We start from the raw sequence: 22,842 nt of genomic DNA, 5'->3' as shown, positions 1-22,842 counted from the left end.
ATGAATATTCACTCATATTTCTCACCATAAATATCAAACAAAATTCAAGCATAGTTGAACTGGAGCACTTTTTTTCTTTTTTTTTTTTATAATTACTATGATACTGATGGCAATAATAAATAATGATAGTAAAATAATGATAGTAATAACGATATCATTTTAGCAAGACATTCTGATAATGTTCATTCCGGTTATCAACATAAAGACATATCTTACTCACTATCACTCCGGAATAAAAGAGAAAAACGGAAAGGAGAATAATAGTAATGATATTAATCATAATTACTATGATACTGATGGCAATAATAAATAATAATAGTAATAATGATATCATTTTAATAAGATATTTCATGAAATTTCTTCCAAAACATGTCCGAAAAAAATAACAAGTTGATAAGAAGTGATAGAAATGATGATGTTAATAAACATGATTAATGATTAAATTAAACATTCGAACTATGAATGGAACTTCGAGTGCAAATCCCATTTCAATCCTAATTACTTTAACTTGCTTAAGTATTTTAATCCGCAACTAGTCTAGCAAATTAAGTAAGTAGTTAATTAGTTCTAATTACTTTAACTTAACTAACTACATAATTTAATCTAGCCTCTTGCAGTTAAAGAAGCAAGTACACCTAATTTCCAACTACTTTAACTTTATTACCTATATGATTTAACTTACCCTCTTTCAACTAAGTAAGTAAATAAGCACATCTAACTTTTAAGCACTCTAATATGTTTAGCTGTATAATTTAATTCCCCTAGCAATTAAGTGAGTAATTAAATACCTCTAACTCCTTCAACTTAACTAACAGCACAATTTAACCTATTCCCTTGTAATTAAGTGGATAAGTAATTTAGTATGCAAACAATGTATATGTGTAATTACTGTATCAGGTTCTTAAATACAAATCACAAGTATATCGACAAAGCAGAGAGAAAACAATAATAACTTGAGAAACCATTCACATTCTCTGAAACAACATGGGATGTAAAAGTTGCACAGTGGTTAGGATGAGGAATATGAATTCAAAATCAGGTTATTGATAGTTGGGGTTGTCCGGTTGTTGGAATTGGAACTTGGGGATGACTATTTTTTGTACTGGAATTTCATTACGATTTCAGATATTAGCTTCAGATTATGCCACTTGTAACATTTGCAGATGCAACCGGATTAATGATTTTACTACAACTTGTATAAATTATAGATCTCCCGTTATTATATTATTGATCCGACCGGATTAGGAAGTTAGAATTCTAAATAAAGTGATGTTTGCTTCAACACTGAATCATACGGAAGCATTTCTGAAAAGCATATGCTGTGATCAATGGTACTTATTACAGTCAGTTAAACAATGCACAGATTTCTTGTTTATTTCGTAGCACTTGTTTAATTTCTGCCAGTTTTTCGGAGGTTGGGATTCAATTTTTCGAAAAAAAAATCGTATTTGATTTCAAACCTGTTATTAAATAATCTCTAGCTGATTTTTCAAAACTTTAATAGACTGTTGTAAATAAAATTTCTGAAATTTCATCGATTCATCGTAAATTTTACAAATTTCAGTCATCAGCCATCAGATAAGTTGCAGTTTATTGGATCATCCTGCAAGCATGTATTTTGCTGGTAAATTTCTCGTTTAGCTCTGAAATAAATATGGAAGTCATCAGAATTATTATCCGAAAACTCGGAATTCGAGAAAAATTCCTGCTTTTCATAAATTTTCAGGATTCAATATGAATTATCTCCAGAGACCTTCCATCTGAGAATATACTTTTCGGAGGGAGTAAGTCTGAAGTAGATTACTCATTACTGGAAAAAATTACTTGAAATAGAATACTCAAAGTACTATATCTAGCGCTTCAAGTGATCTTAGATAAAAATTTGGGAAGACTTTCTCACCACCCTGACGGCAAAGCATATTTAATGTGACCCAAAAATCCTCAAACGTTATCACTCGCTGATCAAAAAACAGGTGATATTCCATTGCCAAGAATTAAACCGATCCTTTAGATCGAAAAATGTTAACTAAGCGGTAACTTCACTTACTAAACAGAGTCCTCTTCTCAGCAACTATTAATAGTTAATTTACTAGTCCTTAATGAAGAACATCGTGTCTCGTTTCATACAGTTAAGATGGTAATTTCTGATGTTGCTGTAATTTAATATAATTGAAAATTAATATGAGATTGAAGGATATCTTCCGGAGAACTTCGAAATTTTAAATGAAATCCGAAGTATTCCGAATATAGCGCTCTATGAAAGGTTCAAATTTTGTCTTAACAAATACATGTGTTTAAAACACTTACCCATAGCATTTTGCAGGACATGTATCAACGCAATTTGTGATAACAAGTATTTCCCATTATGTCCGCAATGTTTACTACCTGTTGGATTACAGCACGTGAAGTCAGCGGCTTTTGCTGATCAGCTTTTCCAAAATCTTTTATCTCTGAAGGAAGCTCTTGCTAAAGTTGGTTTCCTCGTTCGTATAGCTCATTCCACAACATAACAAAGAGATTGGTATTTTAGAGTTGAATCACTTAAAGATAGCTGGTTTTTTGGTTTAGAAAAGTGCTGAAGATTTTATTTGCAATGATATTTGACGAAAATGAAGTGATAAGTGAAAGTGATAAGTTGAATATACATAGTTTTAAATCACCGAACATCAGTTCATCAACTACTTCGCAATTTTGAAGCGCTGAACTTTATGTTTCATATTTTAAACTTGCGCATAAGCCCAAAGTTTTATTGTTTAATAGCATCAATATATCGATGTTTTATTACTCGATACATGCTCAGACGAGTAACACAACAAAACTGCGTAATGTTCCAGTTCACCGTTTCTCAATTTGATCGGCAAATTATGCTTAGCTTGGTTGAAACAGATGAACAGCGAAGAACTGTAGAAGAGTTTTGTTCTACGCAAGAATGTGTTGGAACCAAGGATGATTTTAATCGTGCGATCATAAGTGTACACTCGAAAGAGCTACCGTCAGAGCAAGTTTTTATATCGTTTGGTTTTTTCTAAAGGATATATTCAGCGTTTTTTGATAAGTTTAGTTGCAGAATATGAAATCTATTTTTGTGTGTTAAATTTATTTCATTTTCAGCGGTAATAAAGAATTGATTAAAGTTAATGCTTTTCAATAAAAATTTTAATAAAGAACTAACTAGTTTGCAGTTTTCAGAGCAACTCCTGCTTCGAACGATGATGTTTTGGGTTTTGCTGGAACTTCCGTCCAAAATGATATTCTAATGACTCAGCAGTTGCGTGTTTATGATGAACCAGGAAATTTTCAGTTCTTCAAAGAACCGCCCAGAAATACTTTCGGTAAAACTGTGGCAAAAAAGAGGGTGGTATGCTTTTGAAGATCACAACATCTGCTGATGTTTAAACCTGTAAATTGATTGATCGACTTTCTCTATTAGGTAGATCACCAAGATGGTTTAATCATTCAAAACTATAGGTTGTATCATTTGGGAGAGTAAGTACATCCTTCGGTTGTGGCCCAAGTGTGTGTTTCGAACACGATTTATTACAGTTTTTCTAACGAATTCTAACCAACATTACATTTGTTATAATATTTTGAGCACTTAAACAGCACCCAAAAGAATTTTTCAGCCCAGTGATTCGGAACATGGATTGAAAAGCCGGAGTGCCAAGAATTCGGACTCATTAACAACAGCAAAAGCACATAATTCTCACAAATCACCATCTCAACGCTACGCATATAATCTAGTGAATGCAGCTATACGTGGATCAAAAAAGAAGCTTCTGGAAGCTATAGAGGTAGTAATAATTCCTGTTATAACACATTGAGTAGAACTGATACATCGATTGTGACATAAAACAGGATGAATTTGATTTAGTGAAGGGTAGTTTGAATTCATATTCCTCCCTTTCTTTTTTTTTTTTTTAATTTACAGAATGGAGAAGATGCTAATGAGAGTGATAATCTTGGTTTGACGGCGCTTTATCATGCCGCAGCTCATAATTACACCGAAATTTGCAAAATTTTGATTGAAAATGGTGCTCTTATCAATGCACATGGTAGAGTTCTTGTAATTTGAAATAATTTTGTCAAACTAAGTTAAAAATCAAAATTATTTCAAACCGTTTTGGTCGAATTTTGTTGAAACGAAATAGTTCTACATGGGTAGCATACATAGTAAGTAGTCTGTTTTAAAAATTTTATTCATATCGCAACCGAAAGGTGTGCTACACTGAATGATTGGATAGTTCCATTATCTGTGGTAATTCACTAAATATGGATATGAAACCGCAGTTAAGTTCTACAAATTTAACTAATTGTATTTTACGTAGTTGGAGAGTTATGCGAAACAGCACTTCACGCAGCGGTGCGTTGGCATGCTGTTGATGTTACGGAATATTTGTTATCGAAAGGAGCAAATAGACGAGCGCATAACTTGAAAGTAACCTTTCCATTTATTACTATAGCATGGTTTAAATTACACACATTACTTAGTTAATTTCAATCTGACTATTCCTTTTGAGAAAAAAAAAGTAGAAAAATATTTTGTCTTTCCTCAGTGTATAAAACATTGAAAACTTTGTCTTTCCCCAGTGTATAAAACATTGAAAATTTTAGTGAAATAGAATAAATTCTAGATTACAGGATGAAACACCGATGGATTTCATTAATGATGATGAAATACGAGCAATATTTGGCAGAATTTCCGATTCGGTTCAAAATGGTACGATTACTTAGCTTGCTTAAAAAATAAGCATAGTGAAATATGACATTTTGGAGTAGATCAATTACGAACAGCCACTCGGTTGACGATGTGTAACACCTGTCAGGCAACTGAATAACGTATCGCGATTGATGTATGTCAGGAGCGAATGTACACATCAAAATACCACAAATGAAGATGTACTTTATGATCGAATAGCTTAAAATCTGTTCTCTTTCAGCATTTCAATGTCCCAATAAATTTATTATGAATTAGGCAGGAAGAACAATAGGAGCTTTTTTTTTTGTTTTTTCTTTTTTTTTTTAACTACTAGCGCATATGGCCCTCATCAAAATAGCCTTAGTCTTGTGTTTGAAGTAATAAGTTGAATCTAAGTTTGCTCGTAAGTTCTTACATTCAAATAAAATACACTCTTTGTAGTATATCCTTCTCGCAAATGCAAGAAGCATTCCGTATTCCTATCGAAAACATTACCAGATGTAAAACTCGAGAGCGGCAAACTTTTATTCAATGACCTCTCAAAAGATACCATGAATTTTGAAACTGCGACACATTTAGTTGTTCAGGCAGTGGAAAACCAAGCAGCAGAAACCACTGGTAGGTTTTGTCCAAAATTTTCTGCAATTCTCAGAGGAACCTTCAAAATAGGGAATACATAGTAGAGTTCTCGAAGCAACTAGAATGGTAAGTTCGTAAGACTTAAAAATAGAAAGTGAGAAAAGAAAAATTTTTTTAATATCGTATTTTATAGTTGAAATTTTGGAAGCTATGCTTCGTGGACAATATATTTTAACAAGTGATTGGTTGGATGCATGTTTGGAAGCAAATGATGTCGTGGATGAAAAGATGTATGAAATTACAGCAATTAATCATAATGGTCAACTGCTTGCCAAAAATTCATGTTCTACAGCTAGGGAAAATTATGCTAGAATGGTTAGTTTGCCTTTCAGTTAGTTTTCAATTACGATGATAATTTCCGTCGGTGATATTAGGTCTATCTTCAGTGCATTGCTGTCGATAGTTATTAATGTTAAAATATGCAGCGCATCACAATTTTCTCGCTTTCCTGTCACGGATAGTTTCCATTCAAGTTTTTTCTCTCCGTTTACATTTACCATCGACAATCGAAATGGAATTAGTTTTTAATGATTTGCTTCTTCTAATGGTTTTTTTAATATAGCAATCAATTTTCGCCGATCTCAGAGAAGAAGGAACAAGGAAAAAATAAAAAATTTTTTTCGATTTCTTCGTTCTGTTCCTCTCTGTCCTACGCTATTATACAGATTTACGATTTTTGTTTTGATGCCTTAAGTCTCGTTAACTACGATTTTGTGATTGCCAGGTCTTTCGATGCGGCGAGTTCATTAGGGGCAACTTGAAAGACTTCGTAAAAGTAGTCAACTGTCAAACTAATCTCGTCTAACTTATCAACTAATAAACTAAATCAAATTGGATTTTTGAATAATAAAATGCGACAGTATTTTGTGAGTTGTTGGAAACTCTTGAAACTTTTAATCCCGGAAAAGTGTACCTAATCATCATTACTATCACGTCGGAATACGAGACTTAGCTCACACTAGGAGAAAAGTGGAGATATTAGAATTTTAAGTTCCCCTATGAATTTTGCAAACGTTTTTGATGTATTTCCAGGAACCAGGGCTGTTTCGAGGGTGTCAATTTTATTTTTGTAAGCATAAATATTTACCATATCGAGACAGTGAAATCAAGAAATTGGTTCAGTTGGCTGGAGGTGTGATACTCGGAAGAGAGCCCAAAGTGGAAGAATATATTGAGAGTGGGTTAAGACCATATCATGCACGAAGAGCAGAATATAATTCGAATAAAGTAAGATGCCACTATCTGCAAAGCTCTAGGACTCTGAACTTATTTTATGACTTTTTAGATTTCAAGAAATTCAGATTGCAGACAGACTATGTATGGTCATCCGCCACTAAAAAAAATGCCTCCCGAAATTTATCTTCTTTTTAGGTTTACCTAAATTCCGATATTTCAGCTATCCGGTTTGTTTGCGGTATATATGCCAGGGCAATCTATTCCACAGCGGGTTGTGAAGCAGAAATTTATCAGCCTTATTACACCAATTTGGATAATGGAATGTATCGCAAAGTTTACACTTTTGCAACCCGAAGACCGGTGAAATGTTTCCAGAAACAATGGAAGTGATATAATTTCCTCATCCTCTATTGTTCTTATTCTATAAAGATAGGACCATCAACAATTGAAAATCGTGGTCTTTGTATCTTTAAAAGTAGGTGAACATAGAATTTAGGGATGTCCTACGTTTTATCTTTTAATCGAGGGTGCTTTTCCTCCCAGAATTCTGAAACAGAACTCTTCACCATCCCAAGCTCATTCTCAATAACGGCTACGCTGCAAATCACTTAGACTGCACTTAGTTACTCAATTTTACCTTTGTAATTAGCCTACTAATAATGGCTCTAATGCTTTGATCAAGCTCATAAAATTGTTTTCTTGATTTATTAAGACTTTCCAGGGATTGCTTGTATTTATATTCAGGCAAAAGTGTATAGCAATGGAAGTTTCACTCTAAATTCCGTCTCAGGAAAGTAAAAATCCGATAGAGGAATGTAGTCCCATCAAAATTTTGTGATCCAAAATCTAAACACTTTCAAGAACCAACGGTATTTCCTGGTTATAAATAGACCGCTTATGATGTTGCAGGTATTTCCCACATTTCCCCATATTATTGTGCCAGGGTATCACATCCTTTACATCTCCAAAATTCAAAAATGTACAGCATGTTGGCTACTTTGTGTCTACCCTGTAATAAATACACAGTTGTCTACATGGTAGTAGACAATAAGCACACAGTTGTCTACATAGTATTACTTTTGAGTTCTTGAAACTTTAAATACAACACAAACATTATCAAGGCGAAGCGAGCTGCGAAAGTTAAACGTAGGAAAATATACAGAAGATTAAACAAAGTACATCTGCGCAACAAACACCTTGCACATATGTGTGTAAAACAAAGGAGCTTGCGTACAATATTGATGGTCGTTAAATTTCGAAAAAAACAAAAATTGCAAGGACAAATTTCTCATCGAAAAATATGCATCTCCAAACTTATGTACCTAATTCCATATAACTATCATTATTCAGTTATTTTAAGCTCTTTTCATGACATCACTTATTATATGCCCTGAAACTCTAGCATATAAATATTTCTTATCATAAGTGAAAAGCGCTAAATTTTAAACTGGATCTGGAATTTTAAACAATACCCTAGAATACGAAATTTGAGGTTTCTGAAAATTAATTTGATAAAAGATGCTGAAAGAAATATATCAAAGTAGTGCAAACAACAGAAAGGTGATGGTGAAAGCGAGGAAGAGGAAGCGGGAAAATTTCACCAAAGTGACATATCATGTAAGCTATCTTCGTTGAATAACTTGAAATATATCCAAACTGCACCAAAGCAAACAATATTGGCGAGAGACACGAAAAAATACGACAGACCGGGAATCTGTAATCGATGAAAATTGTTGTCCAACAATAGAAAGGGATCGAAATTATATGTTCGAAAAATAAACAAATCATAAATCTTTCAACAATTCGTTATCAGCAATAATTCGTTTTAATAATTCAATTCCGATATATCATTTATTTAGTTACTTAAAAGAGGTGTGAGAGACGCTGTTTTAGAATATTGCCAACTGGAAAGACATGCGTAACAATGAAATGTAACTCTTATACTATATGCATATAAGTGCTTCAAACTAATAAATAAAAGATGTGATGTCGGCAAAACAAGTTCATGAGGATTCTTCTGATTCGGATTGTCTTGCCCAATACAGTTTGGAATTCCAGACAAAGAAACAGGGTGTACAACTCAAATGTGGGAGCAAAATAGCCAACTTCTCATATCTTTGTTCATTCTAAGACCTAATTCCGAATTCTCAATGCAGATAAAATTTTTGACTTCGAAATCCTTTTTAATAAAAAATTCATCGTTAAGTTTTTAAATATTAACACCTCATGACATTCATTTCATTATTTTGAAAATAATGGAAAGTTAAACAAAAATATGACGAAATTGGTAATTCACATTAAGCATCTTAAAATGACATACTCTATTGAGAACATTGGAACTCCATGAAAGATGTATGTTTCCTTATCAATAAGCAAGTTGAAGAAAAAATCCCCGAAATTTTCAAGCACTTAAACTGCCCCATCCATATTAAGTCAGCAGATATTTCAGGTCTTTGCTCATGGCTATATCCCCTAAAAGAGCTAGAAGGTGAAGAAAGAAGAAGCAAACTCATGCATTCGTAGATTAAATCAGAACGATTCTAAGACCAGCATCTGAATATTAAACAAGCCATATTCCTAAGCTATGAAAGCGTTGAAGACATCCTTTTTGGATTTTTTTTTGGTAAGGCATTACTTTTTCAATTCGGCAAAAAAGGTCAAAAACTTAAAATGTTGAAACTACTACTTTTGCGTTACTTTATCCCTAAAAAATCTTCCAAGTAAAAAGTACAACATGCATTACCGCTCCTCAGTTAATATAATCGAGTTCCCAAAGTAACAATCAGAAAAGCGTTTGATTCCATCCACTCCCATCATCTTCTCGATGTAAATAAAAATAACAAAGGATCGTCAAAAACATCACCACAGAACCAAGATTTGCGCATAAACATGCCAACCATTTGATCTGAATTAATAAAAAGGTACCACGCACACAATAGCAAGTACTGCAGAAATGGTGCCATAACAAAAATGACAAACATAAATTTAGTACATTCAAATTGTCAATTCGAATAAATTTAAATTTCAGCAAATCAAACGTTTAGGCACTAAGTATGAATTGAAAATATATCTTTGCCTGTAGCATAACAAATAACTTATCAACCGGTTAATAATTATTAAGTGGGATCCTTACTGATGGATAACATCACAATCCTATTTACAAGGTAGGAGCAGCGACCACTGCCAATATAAGATTAATCTAATAAAGGAGAGACAAATTACTTCTATATAATTCTTTGATTACCTAAGATATTCCGAAAAGTATGTTTCAGACGGATCACGTAAAGTATTCCTTTTGTAAAAAATAAAACTATGGGTTGTTTAGTTTTCAGCCGCTTCAAACTATTTCTATTAACTATACATCTTTTATCAAAGTGATTATGATTAATTAATAATTTCAATACTTCAATAAAAGAAACAAGATCCATGCACGACCATGCATTGCAGAAACTAAAAAATCATCAGACATGCAAGACTTTTGAAAAGCATATTTCAGACAAAATTAGAAAAGTGGTGCGAAGTATATCACTGAGTACCGTCCTAATTTCGAATGAATACTCCGTAAAAGTAAAGTTTCCAATACCCTTCTTTAAATGCTTCCGATGATTAATAACAACTGTAGATACTAAATTAATTCGTGAAACTTACTACTCCAGCGTGTGCAAGGACCATTGGTAATGCAAACGCTGATACGACAATACCAGTCGTTATGAACAATGCAAACTCAATACATGCTGAAGTACCAGTCATATCAACATGAGATCGCCGAGCTATAGATAATGGTATCGGAGCCAATACGTAAAAGATTACGACGAATAATGGCCACCAAACACTAAACAAAAGTTTCCTTCAACAGACTGTCATATTTCTTTACAATTAAAAGTTCCTTCAATTTTTGCTGTGATTAATTTCTTTAATTCTACATCTGCAAAAAAATTACAGTCAAAAATATGCAATATTTTTTATCAAAAATACGCAATATTTTTTACTTCCTTACCCGAACATTGGCAATGCGCATCCTAGAACGAGCAGCGTAAGACCAACCACACCGGATAATGCCAAAAGTACAACCGCTAAAATAATATCATTTCCTTCCACAAACGACAAGACAAACTTCTTCATGATAACAATATAGTAATAAATGATTGCACTGTGGTTGTTTCATGCCTTTTAATGTTTTAAGGATTAATCTATTTATTATTGGATGCAAGAAAAAAAAAGAAAAAACAGGAGTGACAAAATCTCTATGATCACTAATTTCTTCCAAGGAACTTCACATATTCGATTAGATAAGAATATAGTAAATCTATTAGCATTACTATTTTCCAGCAAAATTGTTACTGTTATCAGAGACTTTTACTATTACAAGGATTATTATCAAGGTTACTAATTCCAAAAATTCCAAAAGTAGAACTGTTAAAGAATTATTATTATTACAGCACTGCTGTTAACCTATACTAGTACATTATTGGCATCATTAGTAAGATTAATGGAAAAGAAGTATAAATTCCAGCATTACCTCTGACTCCCGCCATTGATCAGTATAGTTGAATTTCCTGGACAACCACACACAGATGACGACAGAACCCGCCTTGACTGTCGATATCTGCAATAAATGTGAGAATTATCACTCTTGATGCGTCCGTCCACAATTACCTAATCCTTGAAGTTTTTATATGAAACTTGAAAGTACAATTAATTAAGTTATACTTCAAAATACAGTGATAATCAAATATATTTACTTAACATTTTTTTGTTTATTAGAACTAACAGGAGTCTTCTTCACACCTTTGGTTAGTATGAGAAGTCGCTTAACGAAAACATAACTAACACATATAAGACCCAGTCAGAAATGCAATTCCTGAAATCAAGACTACTGTAATTTAAACATATCAATCAGCTGAACTATCAACGGTTACAATGGGGATTATTAAATTCCGAAAACTTGCAAAATGAAAAAAGAGATTTATAATTTCTTCGAGTACAATAATTAAGACATTTCGAAACGAATATTAATTCTTTTGCATTGTCCAAACATCTTTTTAGGCTTTTAATGTAAACCTTCCCATTAAAATCCTAAATCTTCATGAACAGCCAAGAGTCTACTTATATAGATCTAATGTAATTCTATCTAAATATCAACATTTTATGCAAATTTCAATGTAAGTCCTAATGCTGTATCCATGCACTTATGTTTCTGCCCCCATATAAAACTTAATACCTTCCCACGTTGACATTCTTACGTAAATTCCAACGTAAGTTCTAATGCATTTATGTCTGTATGTCCTATAAGTATTGATGTCTCTCCACGTTGAGAATATGTTAAGACTTATGAGAGTTACGTGAAGATGTCAACATATTAAGACTTACGTGAAGATATCAACGTTGAAATTTACCTTATGTAAATTCTTGTGTATATCCCAATGCATTCATGTCTTTGCCTCCATATAAATCTTAATATCTTTCCATGTAATCTTATTTAAATTCCAACATAATTCCTAATGCTCTCTTTATATTACCATATAAATCCTAAACATTTTTCCATGTCATTCTTGATTGATATCTCTCCAAGTAAATTCTAACATCTCCTTTGAAGTAACATTTCTTTAATACAGACTTCCTATACAATATCTTCCTATAGTTCCCATCTACTCGTACTTGTTCCTCACGTAAGTAAACATTCTCCACGTAAGAGAAGAAATTCAATAACCAATGCCTATTAATCACGACAAATATCAGCCGGATGAATATGATCATACGTGCAGCCGAATTTTGCGTTGCACGAAGAATTCAAATATAAAAGGGAAGGGGTGGAGTTTCGGGATTGAAGGATATTGGGGCGCAATTGAATATGCGTTGCGGAGAGAGCATCCAGAGCTTGGCACATCAGTAAATCTCGGGAAGAGTGTCGAGGTGTATGGTGCAAATTATACTTTCAGAAATTGAATAGAATTTCATTCTTCACGAAATTTGAGAATGCCATATCGAATTGCGTCTTTTCACAAGTTTTATTTGGCTTGTATGTATGCACTGTGGTTGTAATTCCATATGTTTAACTTTATATATAAATACAAATGTTTTATAATTTATTTGGTGTAGCTTAATAGTTTTGGAAATGCTTGTGAATTGTAGATTTTTAGATCATTTTAGAATCATGCGAGGATTTTGTTTCCAACCTTATTTTTGGCTTAGTAACTAATGCTTTGAAAAAACTTGCGGCTAACTGATTACATGCAACTTTTTAATTGCTGTTAGCTAAAAATCCAGTATTTATTTTGCAATACTGGAGAATATTGACACGTGGAGAATATTTCGCGTTTCCACCACGTATAAAAATTTCATCCACTTTATGCGGCTGATTAAGAATTGTGCATTTCATAGTTTGAATGAAATGAGTGACAATGATCCACCACCAGTACTTACAAAGCAAGCTACATGTAGTACAACCGCGACTGCAGACAGTTCAGTATCAATTGTGACGACATGTATTGGTAACATTACATTGGCATCAAACAGTAATGATTCCTTTACCAAAACAACAACCATTGTCACGCCTTCATCATCATCTTCTTCAGTTTCCGACTCAACACAGACCACTTCAGGTCGTGGTTTATTTCTTGTAAATTGTAATTGTTAATTTGGATTCAGTTAATATCACCTCGCACTTTTCCTGTAGATTGTCGTTCGCAGTTTTTTTCATGTCGCTTAAATTTTTAATGTTGATTCAATTTAGATGTAATATAAGCCTACTAATTTAAGACTGCGAATATTTCACTAGATTTTAGTGTTTTTAAATTTGGCATTGTTTTAGCTTTATCTTCAGATATTCATTGTAGTATTTCATTCAGTTCAAGTTTCTGTTACTGGCTCGAATTTAGAAGTACCGTAATTCTGTTTATTTGTATAACAGTTATCATCTGTAAGCAGTTAGAAGATAATTTAAAATCATTCATGTTATGCTTTAGCCTCCTCTAATCCATCTGCGCCATCGTCGAATAAAAGCATAACATCGGATACCAAAAATGCAACTAACGTTATCGCTGGAAGTAGTGGAACAGCAGTAACAACAACAACAACAACAACATCAGCAAGTAGTAGCAATGCCGAGACGGCTTCTTCAACATCATCAACGCCACAACCAGCTCCAAAAAGTCGTCGTAAGCCAACATCACGTACAAAAAAGGATGCCGTGGATAAGACGAAGTAAGATTTCAACTTTAATCTTAAAGTTGATAATATGGGGTTGTAATTTCTTGACGAAAATTGATATAGCTTAAACCATCGATGTTCTGATCATTGAATAGATTTGAAAGACGAGGTTTAGCGGCAGAAAATTTTGAAGACGTTCACTTGTTACATCCATTGCACAATTCCGTTACTTCTTTGCATGTCTCATTAATTCGGACCTTAATGATATGGCATGGAATTTAAGCATCATATCGTATTTGCATATATTTTGCAACTTATTGAGAAACCCATTTTGTATCCGCAATAACGAATAACATTCTTAGCAGAATAGTTAAAAGAAGATGCCATCATCAATTAGTTAGATAGCCGGTGCTTTGATAAGGTTTACATATTTCTAAATCTAACTCAAATTTAATAGATAAATTTAACTAGACATATATCAAATCGTTTTACACTTTTTTTTACTTTTGGTTTTTTTTTTTTTTTTTTTCAGAACTTCCACCGCAGTTGTTAGTTCATCATCTGCTACGCAGATGGTTCCACAAACACCATTAATGCTAACTTCTGCTTCGGTAATTTTTTTACCATGTTACATTAGTGATTAATAATTTTTATATTTCCAGTGTGTCGAATTCTAGGCAAATATATTTTCCAACTTTAAAAGTTTGATTTTGATCAAATCCAATCCGCTGGAGCAAATTTTTTAAATATTTTCTACTTTCCATATCCGTTAAGTAATATCAAAAATACAAGAAGTAATAAGGTACAAATAATATAATGCTAATGTGAGGGTTACATTGGTATATTTGGTCTGTCGTTAATTTTAATAACGGAGGCATAGAACTTCAGTAGTTAGGATTATCTTAACATTATTGAAATATTTTGGCATGAGGAAGTGGAAGTACAGACCGAGTTATTGACTGTTTATTAGCAAAGTTTTCGTAATATTCAGCCTGGGCAATTCATGCTTGTTCACCATAATGGGCAATGCTACATGATGTCGGCAACGCAATATTTCAATACAAATCAACAAATTGCTGCTGTTAGACCGGTAAATCTGAAGTAGTAATTTTCTAATAACTATTTTTCTCCTAATTTTTGGTATTTGTGCATCCTGCCACTTTCGTTTTCTTACAATTTCTGTACAGCTTTTGTTATCCCACTGTTTTTTTTCCTTTTTTTTGGTTTCCAGTTCTTTTATATTATGTTTGGTTTTCTGTGAGGCTAGTTGTAGCGTATAGCTCAGTCCATCTACAGTTTACAATTTTCTACTCTTCCTGACCTCTCTGCTCTTTTGTTAATTTAGTTTCCACTTCATTTGCAGCAGCAGCAGCAACAGCAACAACTTTCTACACCATCAACATCCTGCACTACCACCATTACCACTTCGACACAGGATTTCTTTAAAGTAATACAACAGCAACAAGCACAGTCAGTTCAAAATTCGACAAATGCAGTAGCTGCCGCCCAACAATTTTATTCACAGCAGCAGTTCCGTCATACGCACCCGGCATGGATTTGGTTTTTCTCTTTTGTTTCACTTTCACCATCCCTTCTTGCATGCTTTTTTCATTTCATAGGACTGTTTTTGATCAGTTTTCATGCAGTTTTAATCTTTTAATTCGAAATTTTCTGTCTGTATAACCATAAATGATACTTTTCTTTGCTTTCTTAGCAAGAATGAGTGGAGATGAATAAAATTGGGAGCAAAAGTGGCAGTATGGTGATATATTTACGTTCGGAAACGGTTGTCTAATTTCGGTCAAGCAATTGTTTGACATAAATCTAAATAGAGGGAGAATGCATGCAGGGCTTTTTGATTCCGTTTAAATTTTCGTTAAATGTCAACGGCTTTTGACAGGTCTGGGCTTCAGCTATTAAACCATTTGTTGCTTCCCTGATCTTTGCTTTTGTGCAGTGAAATCCATGTTAACATTGCTTCTGTGAGTCGTTAACTCTGGTGCTGAGATTATTTCGCTTCTTTCTCAACCTTAATATTTCGTTCTTGTTCTTTGTCACCTAAATATTTTTTGTGGTGCACACTTTTGTCTTTTTGATTTCTGAATTTTCGCGGAAGAGCATTAAACCTGAGGAGATTTTTGAAATTTGTTTTCCTAAAACATTCTTGAAAGTCTGTTTTTAAAGCAATAATGTTAAATGACAAAACGAACTTCCAGCGGTAGCGTTATGGTTGAAATAGCAGCTTCAACCTTTATCGGCTGAAGTTTTAAAGATTTTTAGGAATTTTGTGCTGAACGTATAAGTTGCATGGCAAAGGGTTTTCATCCTTAACGTATAAGTTTTCATTTTGCAGTTGCCTTCACAGCAGCAATATGTGCAGCCGGGTTTTGTGGCTAGTAGCGCAACATTGGGACAACTTGCACGAAGTCTGGCTCCAAAACCAGCATTACCAGGACCGGGATCAGGTATTGCTTTGTATTATCTACTATATATCACTATCAAATTGTATATGAAAGTAGAATTATTCTCATCTGCAACTCGTACTATTTATTGCTATTTGGCTTAGTAAGTTATTTTAAAAACTTTATATTCCCAATGTTTTTATTGCTTCAATTAGAGAGTTGGAATGCCAGACAAATAGACATGTATAGCAGTTTAACCTATGTTGTATCTTCATTTCCTAGGACGAGGATTGCACTATTCGGAATGTTTGGATAATATTGCTATAATTATTAGTGATTTAGCCATTATTTTTCTGATTATGGGTGAAATCTGGAAATTCACTCTAAAAAAACACGAAACTATGTCGATGTTTAAGAGAACGATTTAAAAAAAATTTTAGTTGCTGTAGTAGCGACCAGTACACAGATGTCATCAACTACAGTAACGACAACGGTTACCACAACAACATCGTCGTCTACTGCTGGACAAGGAAGTGATGCATCCTTAGGACGATCAGCGCAGCAGCAATCACCGCAGCAGTTGGGAACCGCATCAGTACAGCAGATGCAACCGTCAATGTTTCCCCAAGGTATATATTGTTGTGAATGAACTGTCAATTCATTTCGTTTCAGTATATTCTCAGATTCATAGTATATCTTTCACATTTGTGATATGTAGTGAAGAAATTTTACTTCTAATCTGCTAGGAAATAGATCTTATTTAGCAGTTCCAGTGCGCATCCGAAATTCATTTGTAGGAATCCAACTCCGCACACCACCAGGTTCCTCAGGTATTGTCTTCCAGATGCCATCCGGAGCATATACATATGTCCATCGTGAGTTCATCTTCATTTTTGTTGTCTTTTTTTTTGGTTTACTGTGCACTACCCTCAAGTATTCTTATCTGTATTCTGTCAAGGTTCTAGATTTTTTCGTCACATCTTCGAATTTGAATTTGAATTTATGATCAAAATTCAGAGTTGGTTACCCCTCAGCAGCGCACCTCTATTGCGATACCTCAACAACAGCAAATTCCAGCCTGTATTGGACAAGCGGTGGCGGCAAGTCAGCCACAAAACCAACAACAGCACCAGCCTTCTCCTGCTAGCTCACCCACTCAAAAAGTTGTTCCTTCAGCCACAGCTGAATCGAAAAATAAGCAGACATCAAGTAATGTTAGCAAGGAATCAACAACCATAGAACGAAAGGGAAGTAATGCTTCGCCAACTGTTGATAAAGGTTTTATATCTTTAATATGACCTTAGATCGATTTCAGCCAAGAATCAAGTCAAATTAAATAAAAATTCGAAATTTAGATTTCATTCAAACGCTTTTCGGAGGACCTTAAGATCGAGCAAAGATTGATTGGGTGACTTCGTGATGTAAATATTTTTTCCTGAAATTGAAACGAATTTTCAGATTTCCTTAGAGATGTTTTTCTGACCAGCCTTTTGTTAGGAAAGTTTGATAATTCAACAGAACTTTTATTAAGGATATCCAGAATCATATTTTTTGCATAACATTACCTAGTTAAAGTTCAGCTGTATAAATGTGAAAATAATTCCAGAGAGTCAGCCATTGGCGCAGATGGTTTCAATACCAAATAAGCCACCAGCAGCTTCCGTCAAAAGTAGTGAAGCTTTGTCAAAGAATGTCAGAGGAGGTGGTAAGCATTCAGGAAGTGGACGAAAGACGGGCACAGTAAAAAGTTAGTTCATTTCTAGGTTCTTAATTTAATTGTATTAATTATTTTGTCATTTATGTTTTCGTATTGCCTTATGTAGCACAGTAAGTCCTGGAAGTCTCATTGTGTCCATAATATATATTTTTTGCTAATATTTCTGTATGTCCATAAGTTAAATGAACTTAGACTCTTGAAATCACAGACAACTTGAAGAAAGTTGATGGAACGCGATCTAGAAGAGAGAATTATGTATAAAAGTTTGATAATCAGTTAGGTTCATTTCAGTTGCAACACCTCAACCAATAGCTCCTACGAATTTGGTACCAGTTGGTGCTCCAGTTCCAATGATGGTGATGTCTGCTCCGATGCCGCAGCTAAGTTCCTTCGGAGGACATGCAGCGGTACCGTTCATGGGACCAAACGGACAAATCATACATCAACAGCTGATCTCGAATCCACCTGTTCCAACGCACCAGATGATACCGGTATTTCAACAGCAGCAACAAACCACTGCTCACTTTCCTATTTCCCAGTCGGCACCAACTCAAGTCCAAGGTTTTTCTCCTTGAATTTTCCTACTAAGCTTTGTGTTTGTCTAACTTCTGTACGTTCTGGATTTCATGCTTTTGAATTTTCTTGATCAAATTCTTGTGGATCTCCATGATTTTGTTATTGCTGGACTTCATCACAGTTTAAGAAAATTTTTATTGTAGTTAAAAGACGATTTATAGATGCAGCTTCTCATGATTCGCAGAAAACAGTTACGGATGATGACAACGGTTATGCTGATTCTGGTATCGAAAATGAGCCTCCACCACTTCTTGTTCAGGGTTATTTCTTTGCTGTTTTTCTTCTTTTCCTACAGTTCTGCAAATTAGGTTAAATGGAGAAAAAGTGTTTATATTTAGTGATCTCAATTGCTAACAGTGCTGTACTTAGGATTTCCGTTAGTGAATTTTTGGGATTTACTATTTGTCCGACTGCTTCCGCTTTTCAAAATCTTACCAGAAGAATCGGGCACCACTACAGTCAGATAAGAAGGCAACAATTACTGAACCATTTCCCAGAATTTAAATTGATAATACTTCTGTTAAGTTTTTATCATAAGCTGTCATGCGAAGTTACTTTACTCCTCATTGTTTGTCGATATTTACCTAATTTTACGATTTAATCAATCTTTGTCATTGATTTTCAGGAGAGTCGAAAGATGCACTCGATATTCATATGATGTTCACCAAGGAAGCGGAAAGATATTATCAAAAAACAGGACGGAAAGGCAAAATTATTCATTTGATTGAAGGATTTGAAATTGAGGTATATTTAAAAATTGAAATAGGGGGTATGGATAAATCATTAGGATTTGTCAAAATTTCATTAATTTAAGAAACAGTCTATATTTTTAGGAATCAGACGAGCCTTTTCCTTGTGACCCACCTTGCCGATTAAGTGATTGGCTTTTATCCGAGATGGAAGATAAGAATGGAAGGAAGATATGCAAGGAACGTAGATGGAGTTCATGTATGTTTGTAATTATGGAACTTGAGTTTAAATGATGATATGTAAGGCATTTTAACTTAGATATCAAATATAAATGTGAAACGAGCCAAAGATTATGTTTTTCATTCTTCTATTATTGTGCATTTTTCAAGATGTAATAACTGAAATAAATATTATTATATTATTATTTTCGAACCTAACTTTAGATGTCTCTTGCATTCAGCAGCTTTAAGTCAGTTCGGTGTTATCAGAATTATAACTATTGGAATTAAAATCCAGCAAGGTATTTTTACAGCGCCAAAAAAACTAATCGACGAGAAAGGTACGGAACCAATATTAGATATAACCACCGAAAAAATGGAAACCAAAAAAGGACGTGCAAAGTAAGATTAGTGTTTCGAGTCATTTGAAAGTCGCATGTTCTTCGGATAGTTCTACAATATTTTTTCTTGCGTGTAGAATTCGAGCAGAAGTAGTAATGATGATTTTTTTATTGTCCGTAAGCAGATCTTGATCACTATATTAAGTTTTTATGATAATATCAAATATTAAAATTTTCATTAAATTTTGCAGAGCATCACCGACAAAATCTGAAGCGTCTAGTGAAAAAGCAGAAAAGAAAACTCGTAAGCGTAAAACGAACGAAGTATATTTCCTTTTTCCTCCAATACTGTTGTGTTTTACAATTTTGATTTAAATTTGGAAATCGAGTTTTCTTAGATTAACATGAAGTGGCACTTTCTTTAATAGTTTTCAAGCGGCAGAGAGCGTGGGTGGCAGAATAATGGGATCATTATCGGCATCATTCTGCCGATAATATAACGATAAAGGCATTACAATGAGGAAACTGGTGAATCGAAACAAAAGATTTCAGCAAATCAGCCATTTTACAGCTCGACCGATTGTTGCAAATGGATTTTGGGCCATCGCATGGACGTCTTTCTGATATTATGCAAAAATCTGTTTATAAGCCAACCAAAGAAAGCAAAGAAGCTCTGCCGCCACCTCCATTACCGCCGCCAACAAAGACCTGTTTGACAAAGCCAAAGGGACGACCACCTTCTTCATCGGTAGATAAGCAAAAACTAGAAAAAGTTGAAGTAAGTGAACCGGTAATGGAAAGATTCATTATTGAGGATGCTGCAGATATCTCCCCAAAAGCTGTAACCAAGAAGTTGGAAGGTATTCCTTACTTTTTATCCGGAATATGTTTCAGTTTTTGTTCTAAATGAAGCAGCAAGTTTTGTAAATTATATGAAAGATCGTTAGTCTGTCAATAATCAGACTGATTAATAACCTTCTTATTAGCAAGTTGTAACATGAAGGGAGGAGCACCTTATCAAATAATGCAACAGCTAATTAGTGTTAAATTGAACATTCGGTGGCTGCCACTAATAATGATATGATAATTTTGCTGATATGGATGTTAAAATTTACCAGACTTTGATTGATCTTTGAAATGCTCTTCAAATTCAATTTGAATTAGGAGTTTGAGATTCATTTAATGACATCAGATTTCATAGAAAGTCCAGCAACTGCCGATCAGTCGTTGAATTCTTCGTCGAAAAGTAGTGCTGATACAGGGACTGGAAGTTTATTAGTTAGTTTCTCGGATGAAGAGCTTGATACGGAAAGATGTAACTACTGCAATGGTTTGCTGCGTCTTAAACGTCTGGAAAATCATCCGCAGTATTGCTCGAAGAAATGTCGTAAATTATGGAAGAAGAATCCAACTATTAGTGAAGAGCAAGGTTTGATCTTTTCCGTCGCTTAGGACAGCCTGTGCCAAAAACACTATTAAACTAGCATTATCAGCGTTTTTTGATGGTCTTTGTGTTGAAACTTCGAAATAATTTGTATTTGTAACACAAGAGATAGGGTAATTAGCTTTATCTGAATTAGAGCTTATTTCTTTTCAAGGCTAAGTAAATTCTAATTGTTGCAATTTGTTGAAAATCTATTTGTTGAAAATGATGTGTAGATTGTTAAATCTTCATGTTGTTACTCTTTCTCGAAAATTTCCAATATTTTTGTGGGAAATTTGATTTTTTTTGATTGATTCAGCAATCTCCATCAGTGGTGATTAATGTTGGTCATTTTTTCCTTTTTTTTAGTTGGACGCTCATTCAATGCATCACCGCGACTACCAGTTATACGTTCAACGGATACATCACCAATTAATAAAGATATTAATCCTACAGTGCAAAATCTCAGCATAATTTCCGAGCCGTCCTCTACAGGTTCGTCAGAATTTTTAATACATCACTGATATCGTTATTTTGCATGTTTGATTACTGGATTTACTTTGTAGAAGTAGGATATGACGTTACAGAACATGGCGAGATGGTTCTGCTTGTCACTTGGCGAAAATCAGATTATTTAAATTATTAAGTCTAATCAGTTGGTAATTAAAACAAAAATTTTTTTCTACACATCTGAAACAAAATGTGAGAAAGAGTTGGTTTGTTTTACCGTCTTTATTAAGAGAGCAATCAGTGACTTTCCAATATGAATTTACGCTTTATTTCAAAAACACAAGTAGCGGGTGAAGTGAATGACAGTGAATAAAGTTTATTAAATTTTTCAGGTAGTACCATTGATCTGCAGCAACGAACACCTCCAACTTTAACGCTGAAAATGGTCTCACCGCAGCAAGCGGAAATCGTAAAATCTCCTCGTGGTTTGTCCAGTTCTTACTCATTAGGTGAATGCAGTAAAGCACCGTCGACATCGGTTTCCCCAGCCATGGCTGTAACTCCAGCAGTTGAGCATGCAACGATGGATTTTCTTTCGAGACCGACAAAAACGTGGACTGTAAGTAGTTTTCCTTGTGAATGGTAAATGATGGAATTGGCACGTTTCTTATTCTTGTTCTGATTTCACTTTTAGTTCAGAATACAATTATACAGCATTTGTATTGTTACTGTGCACTGAGTTACGCTTTTTAAATAAGCACCGATTTTTCGCTTAATTTTTTCCAACTGGTAAACATTGATTTTTAATTGACTTCTGTAGCTAACTTCTTTATCTTTGCTATCACTTGAACGTTCCCAAATACTTGAAGAATGAGTGGATTTTATTTTGCTTTGAATACTTGACTACGGTTAGACAAGAGACTAGAAGGAAGATGTCTTCTATCTTTGATTTTTCGTCGACGTTGCAAACGTTGACATTAATTAGTTCGTTTATCAAATGACCAGTTTTCCAGAATATTGTGAGTACATTTTTATTTCTGTGCACACTAACACTGAATCTTATCTGTGATATATAGTCTAAGAGACTGTGAGGTAATACTGGCATAATTTGAAATTCAAGCAGTTCAGTACTTTCTCCTTGTTTTAGTGCGATGAAGTAGCAAGGTGGGTATCATCAGTAACCGGCAATGAAGATTGTGCGAATACCTTCCGTAATCAGGATATTGACGGCCAATCACTGTTATTACTGCCAGATAATGCTCATAATAATTTGGTAACGCTGCTGGGATTGAAACTTGGTCCAGTGGTGAAAATTCTGAATGCCCTCAAAGAATTATCCAGCAAAAGTATCAATGCCACATAATG

General features: G+C 34.1%; 4 protein-coding genes across 4 annotated transcripts; 3 read left to right on the top strand and 1 right to left on the bottom strand.

The window, feature by feature from the left end:
* Positions 1 to 1,214: 1,214 nt before the first annotated feature.
* LOAG_02741 (hypothetical protein) lies at positions 1,215 to 6,939 on the top strand. Its single transcript, XM_020446112.1, has 13 exons — positions 1,215 to 1,331; positions 1,565 to 1,624; positions 2,324 to 2,471; positions 2,835 to 2,998; positions 3,190 to 3,358; positions 3,624 to 3,791; positions 3,929 to 4,052; positions 4,326 to 4,435; positions 4,639 to 4,717; positions 5,138 to 5,314; positions 5,469 to 5,650; positions 6,368 to 6,562; positions 6,732 to 6,939. The coding sequence occupies exons 1-13, from the start codon at positions 1,270 to 1,272 to the stop codon at positions 6,873 to 6,875; spliced, it is 1,782 nt and encodes a 593-aa protein (XP_020303506.1). The 5' UTR covers positions 1,215 to 1,269; the 3' UTR covers positions 6,876 to 6,939.
* Positions 6,940 to 7,964: 1,025 nt separating this feature from the next.
* On the bottom strand, positions 7,965 to 11,378 carry LOAG_02740 (hypothetical protein). The gene is made up of 6 exons (XM_020446111.1): positions 11,300 to 11,378; positions 11,031 to 11,117; positions 10,509 to 10,584; positions 10,160 to 10,343; positions 9,255 to 9,416; positions 7,965 to 8,225 (listed from the first exon to the last, which is right to left on the bottom strand). Exons 2-5 carry the CDS (start codon positions 11,044 to 11,046, stop codon positions 9,294 to 9,296), a joined length of 399 nt encoding a protein of 132 aa, XP_020303505.1. The 5' UTR covers positions 11,047 to 11,117; positions 11,300 to 11,378; the 3' UTR covers positions 7,965 to 8,225; positions 9,255 to 9,293.
* An 845-nt stretch (positions 11,379 to 12,223) lies between these two features.
* Positions 12,224 to 12,457, top strand: LOAG_02739 (hypothetical protein; the record flags this gene model as incomplete). The annotated part of the gene is made up of 1 exon (XM_003138276.1): positions 12,224 to 12,457. The coding sequence occupies one exon, from the start codon at positions 12,224 to 12,226 to the stop codon at positions 12,455 to 12,457; it is 234 nt and encodes a 77-aa protein (XP_003138324.1).
* A 445-nt stretch (positions 12,458 to 12,902) lies between these two features.
* On the top strand, positions 12,903 to 22,842 carry LOAG_02738 (hypothetical protein; the record flags this gene model as incomplete). Its single annotated transcript, XM_020446110.1, has 21 exons — positions 12,903 to 13,119; positions 13,477 to 13,714; positions 14,193 to 14,271; positions 14,652 to 14,750; positions 15,024 to 15,209; positions 16,014 to 16,125; positions 16,503 to 16,691; positions 16,860 to 16,937; positions 17,080 to 17,340; positions 17,669 to 17,809; positions 18,071 to 18,340; positions 18,517 to 18,615; positions 18,981 to 19,099; positions 19,189 to 19,303; positions 19,578 to 19,665; positions 19,856 to 19,928; positions 20,176 to 20,464; positions 20,806 to 21,033; positions 21,397 to 21,522; positions 21,870 to 22,096; positions 22,625 to 22,842. The coding sequence occupies 21 exons, from the start codon at positions 12,903 to 12,905 to the stop codon at positions 22,838 to 22,840; spliced, it is 3,450 nt and encodes a 1,149-aa protein (XP_020303504.1). The 3' UTR covers positions 22,841 to 22,842.

Source organism: Loa loa (genome assembly GCF_000183805.2).
Source record: "Loa loa unplaced genomic scaffold supercont3.145, whole genome shotgun sequence".
Classification (NCBI taxonomy): Eukaryota; Metazoa; Nematoda; class Chromadorea; order Rhabditida; family Onchocercidae; genus Loa; species Loa loa.
The sequence above is the reverse complement of the archived record's forward strand: the minus strand, read 5'-3'. Positions and strand labels throughout refer to the sequence as shown.

Excerpts from the sequence above, each read along its gene's own strand:
- LOAG_02741 (XM_020446112.1), top strand. The coding sequence starts at position 1,270 with ATGTTTGCTTCAACACTGAATCATACGGAAGCATTTCTGAAAAGCATA. Across the intron at positions 2,999-3,189 it reads TCGAAAGAGCTACCGTCAGA|AGCAACTCCTGCTTCGAACG; the intron begins GCAAGTTTTTAT and ends TGCAGTTTTCAG. Across the intron at positions 3,792-3,928 it reads AGCTTCTGGAAGCTATAGAG|AATGGAGAAGATGCTAATGA; the intron begins GTAGTAATAATT and ends TTTAATTTACAG.
- LOAG_02740 (XM_020446111.1), bottom strand. Across the intron at positions 10,344-10,508 it reads TGCGCATTGCCAATGTTCGG|TGTTTGGTGGCCATTATTCG; the intron begins GTAAGGAAGTAA and ends ACTTTTGTTTAG. Across the intron at positions 9,417-10,159 it reads TCCTTGCACACGCTGGAGTA|ATCAAATGGTTGGCATGTTT; the intron begins GTAAGTTTCACG and ends TTATTAATTCAG.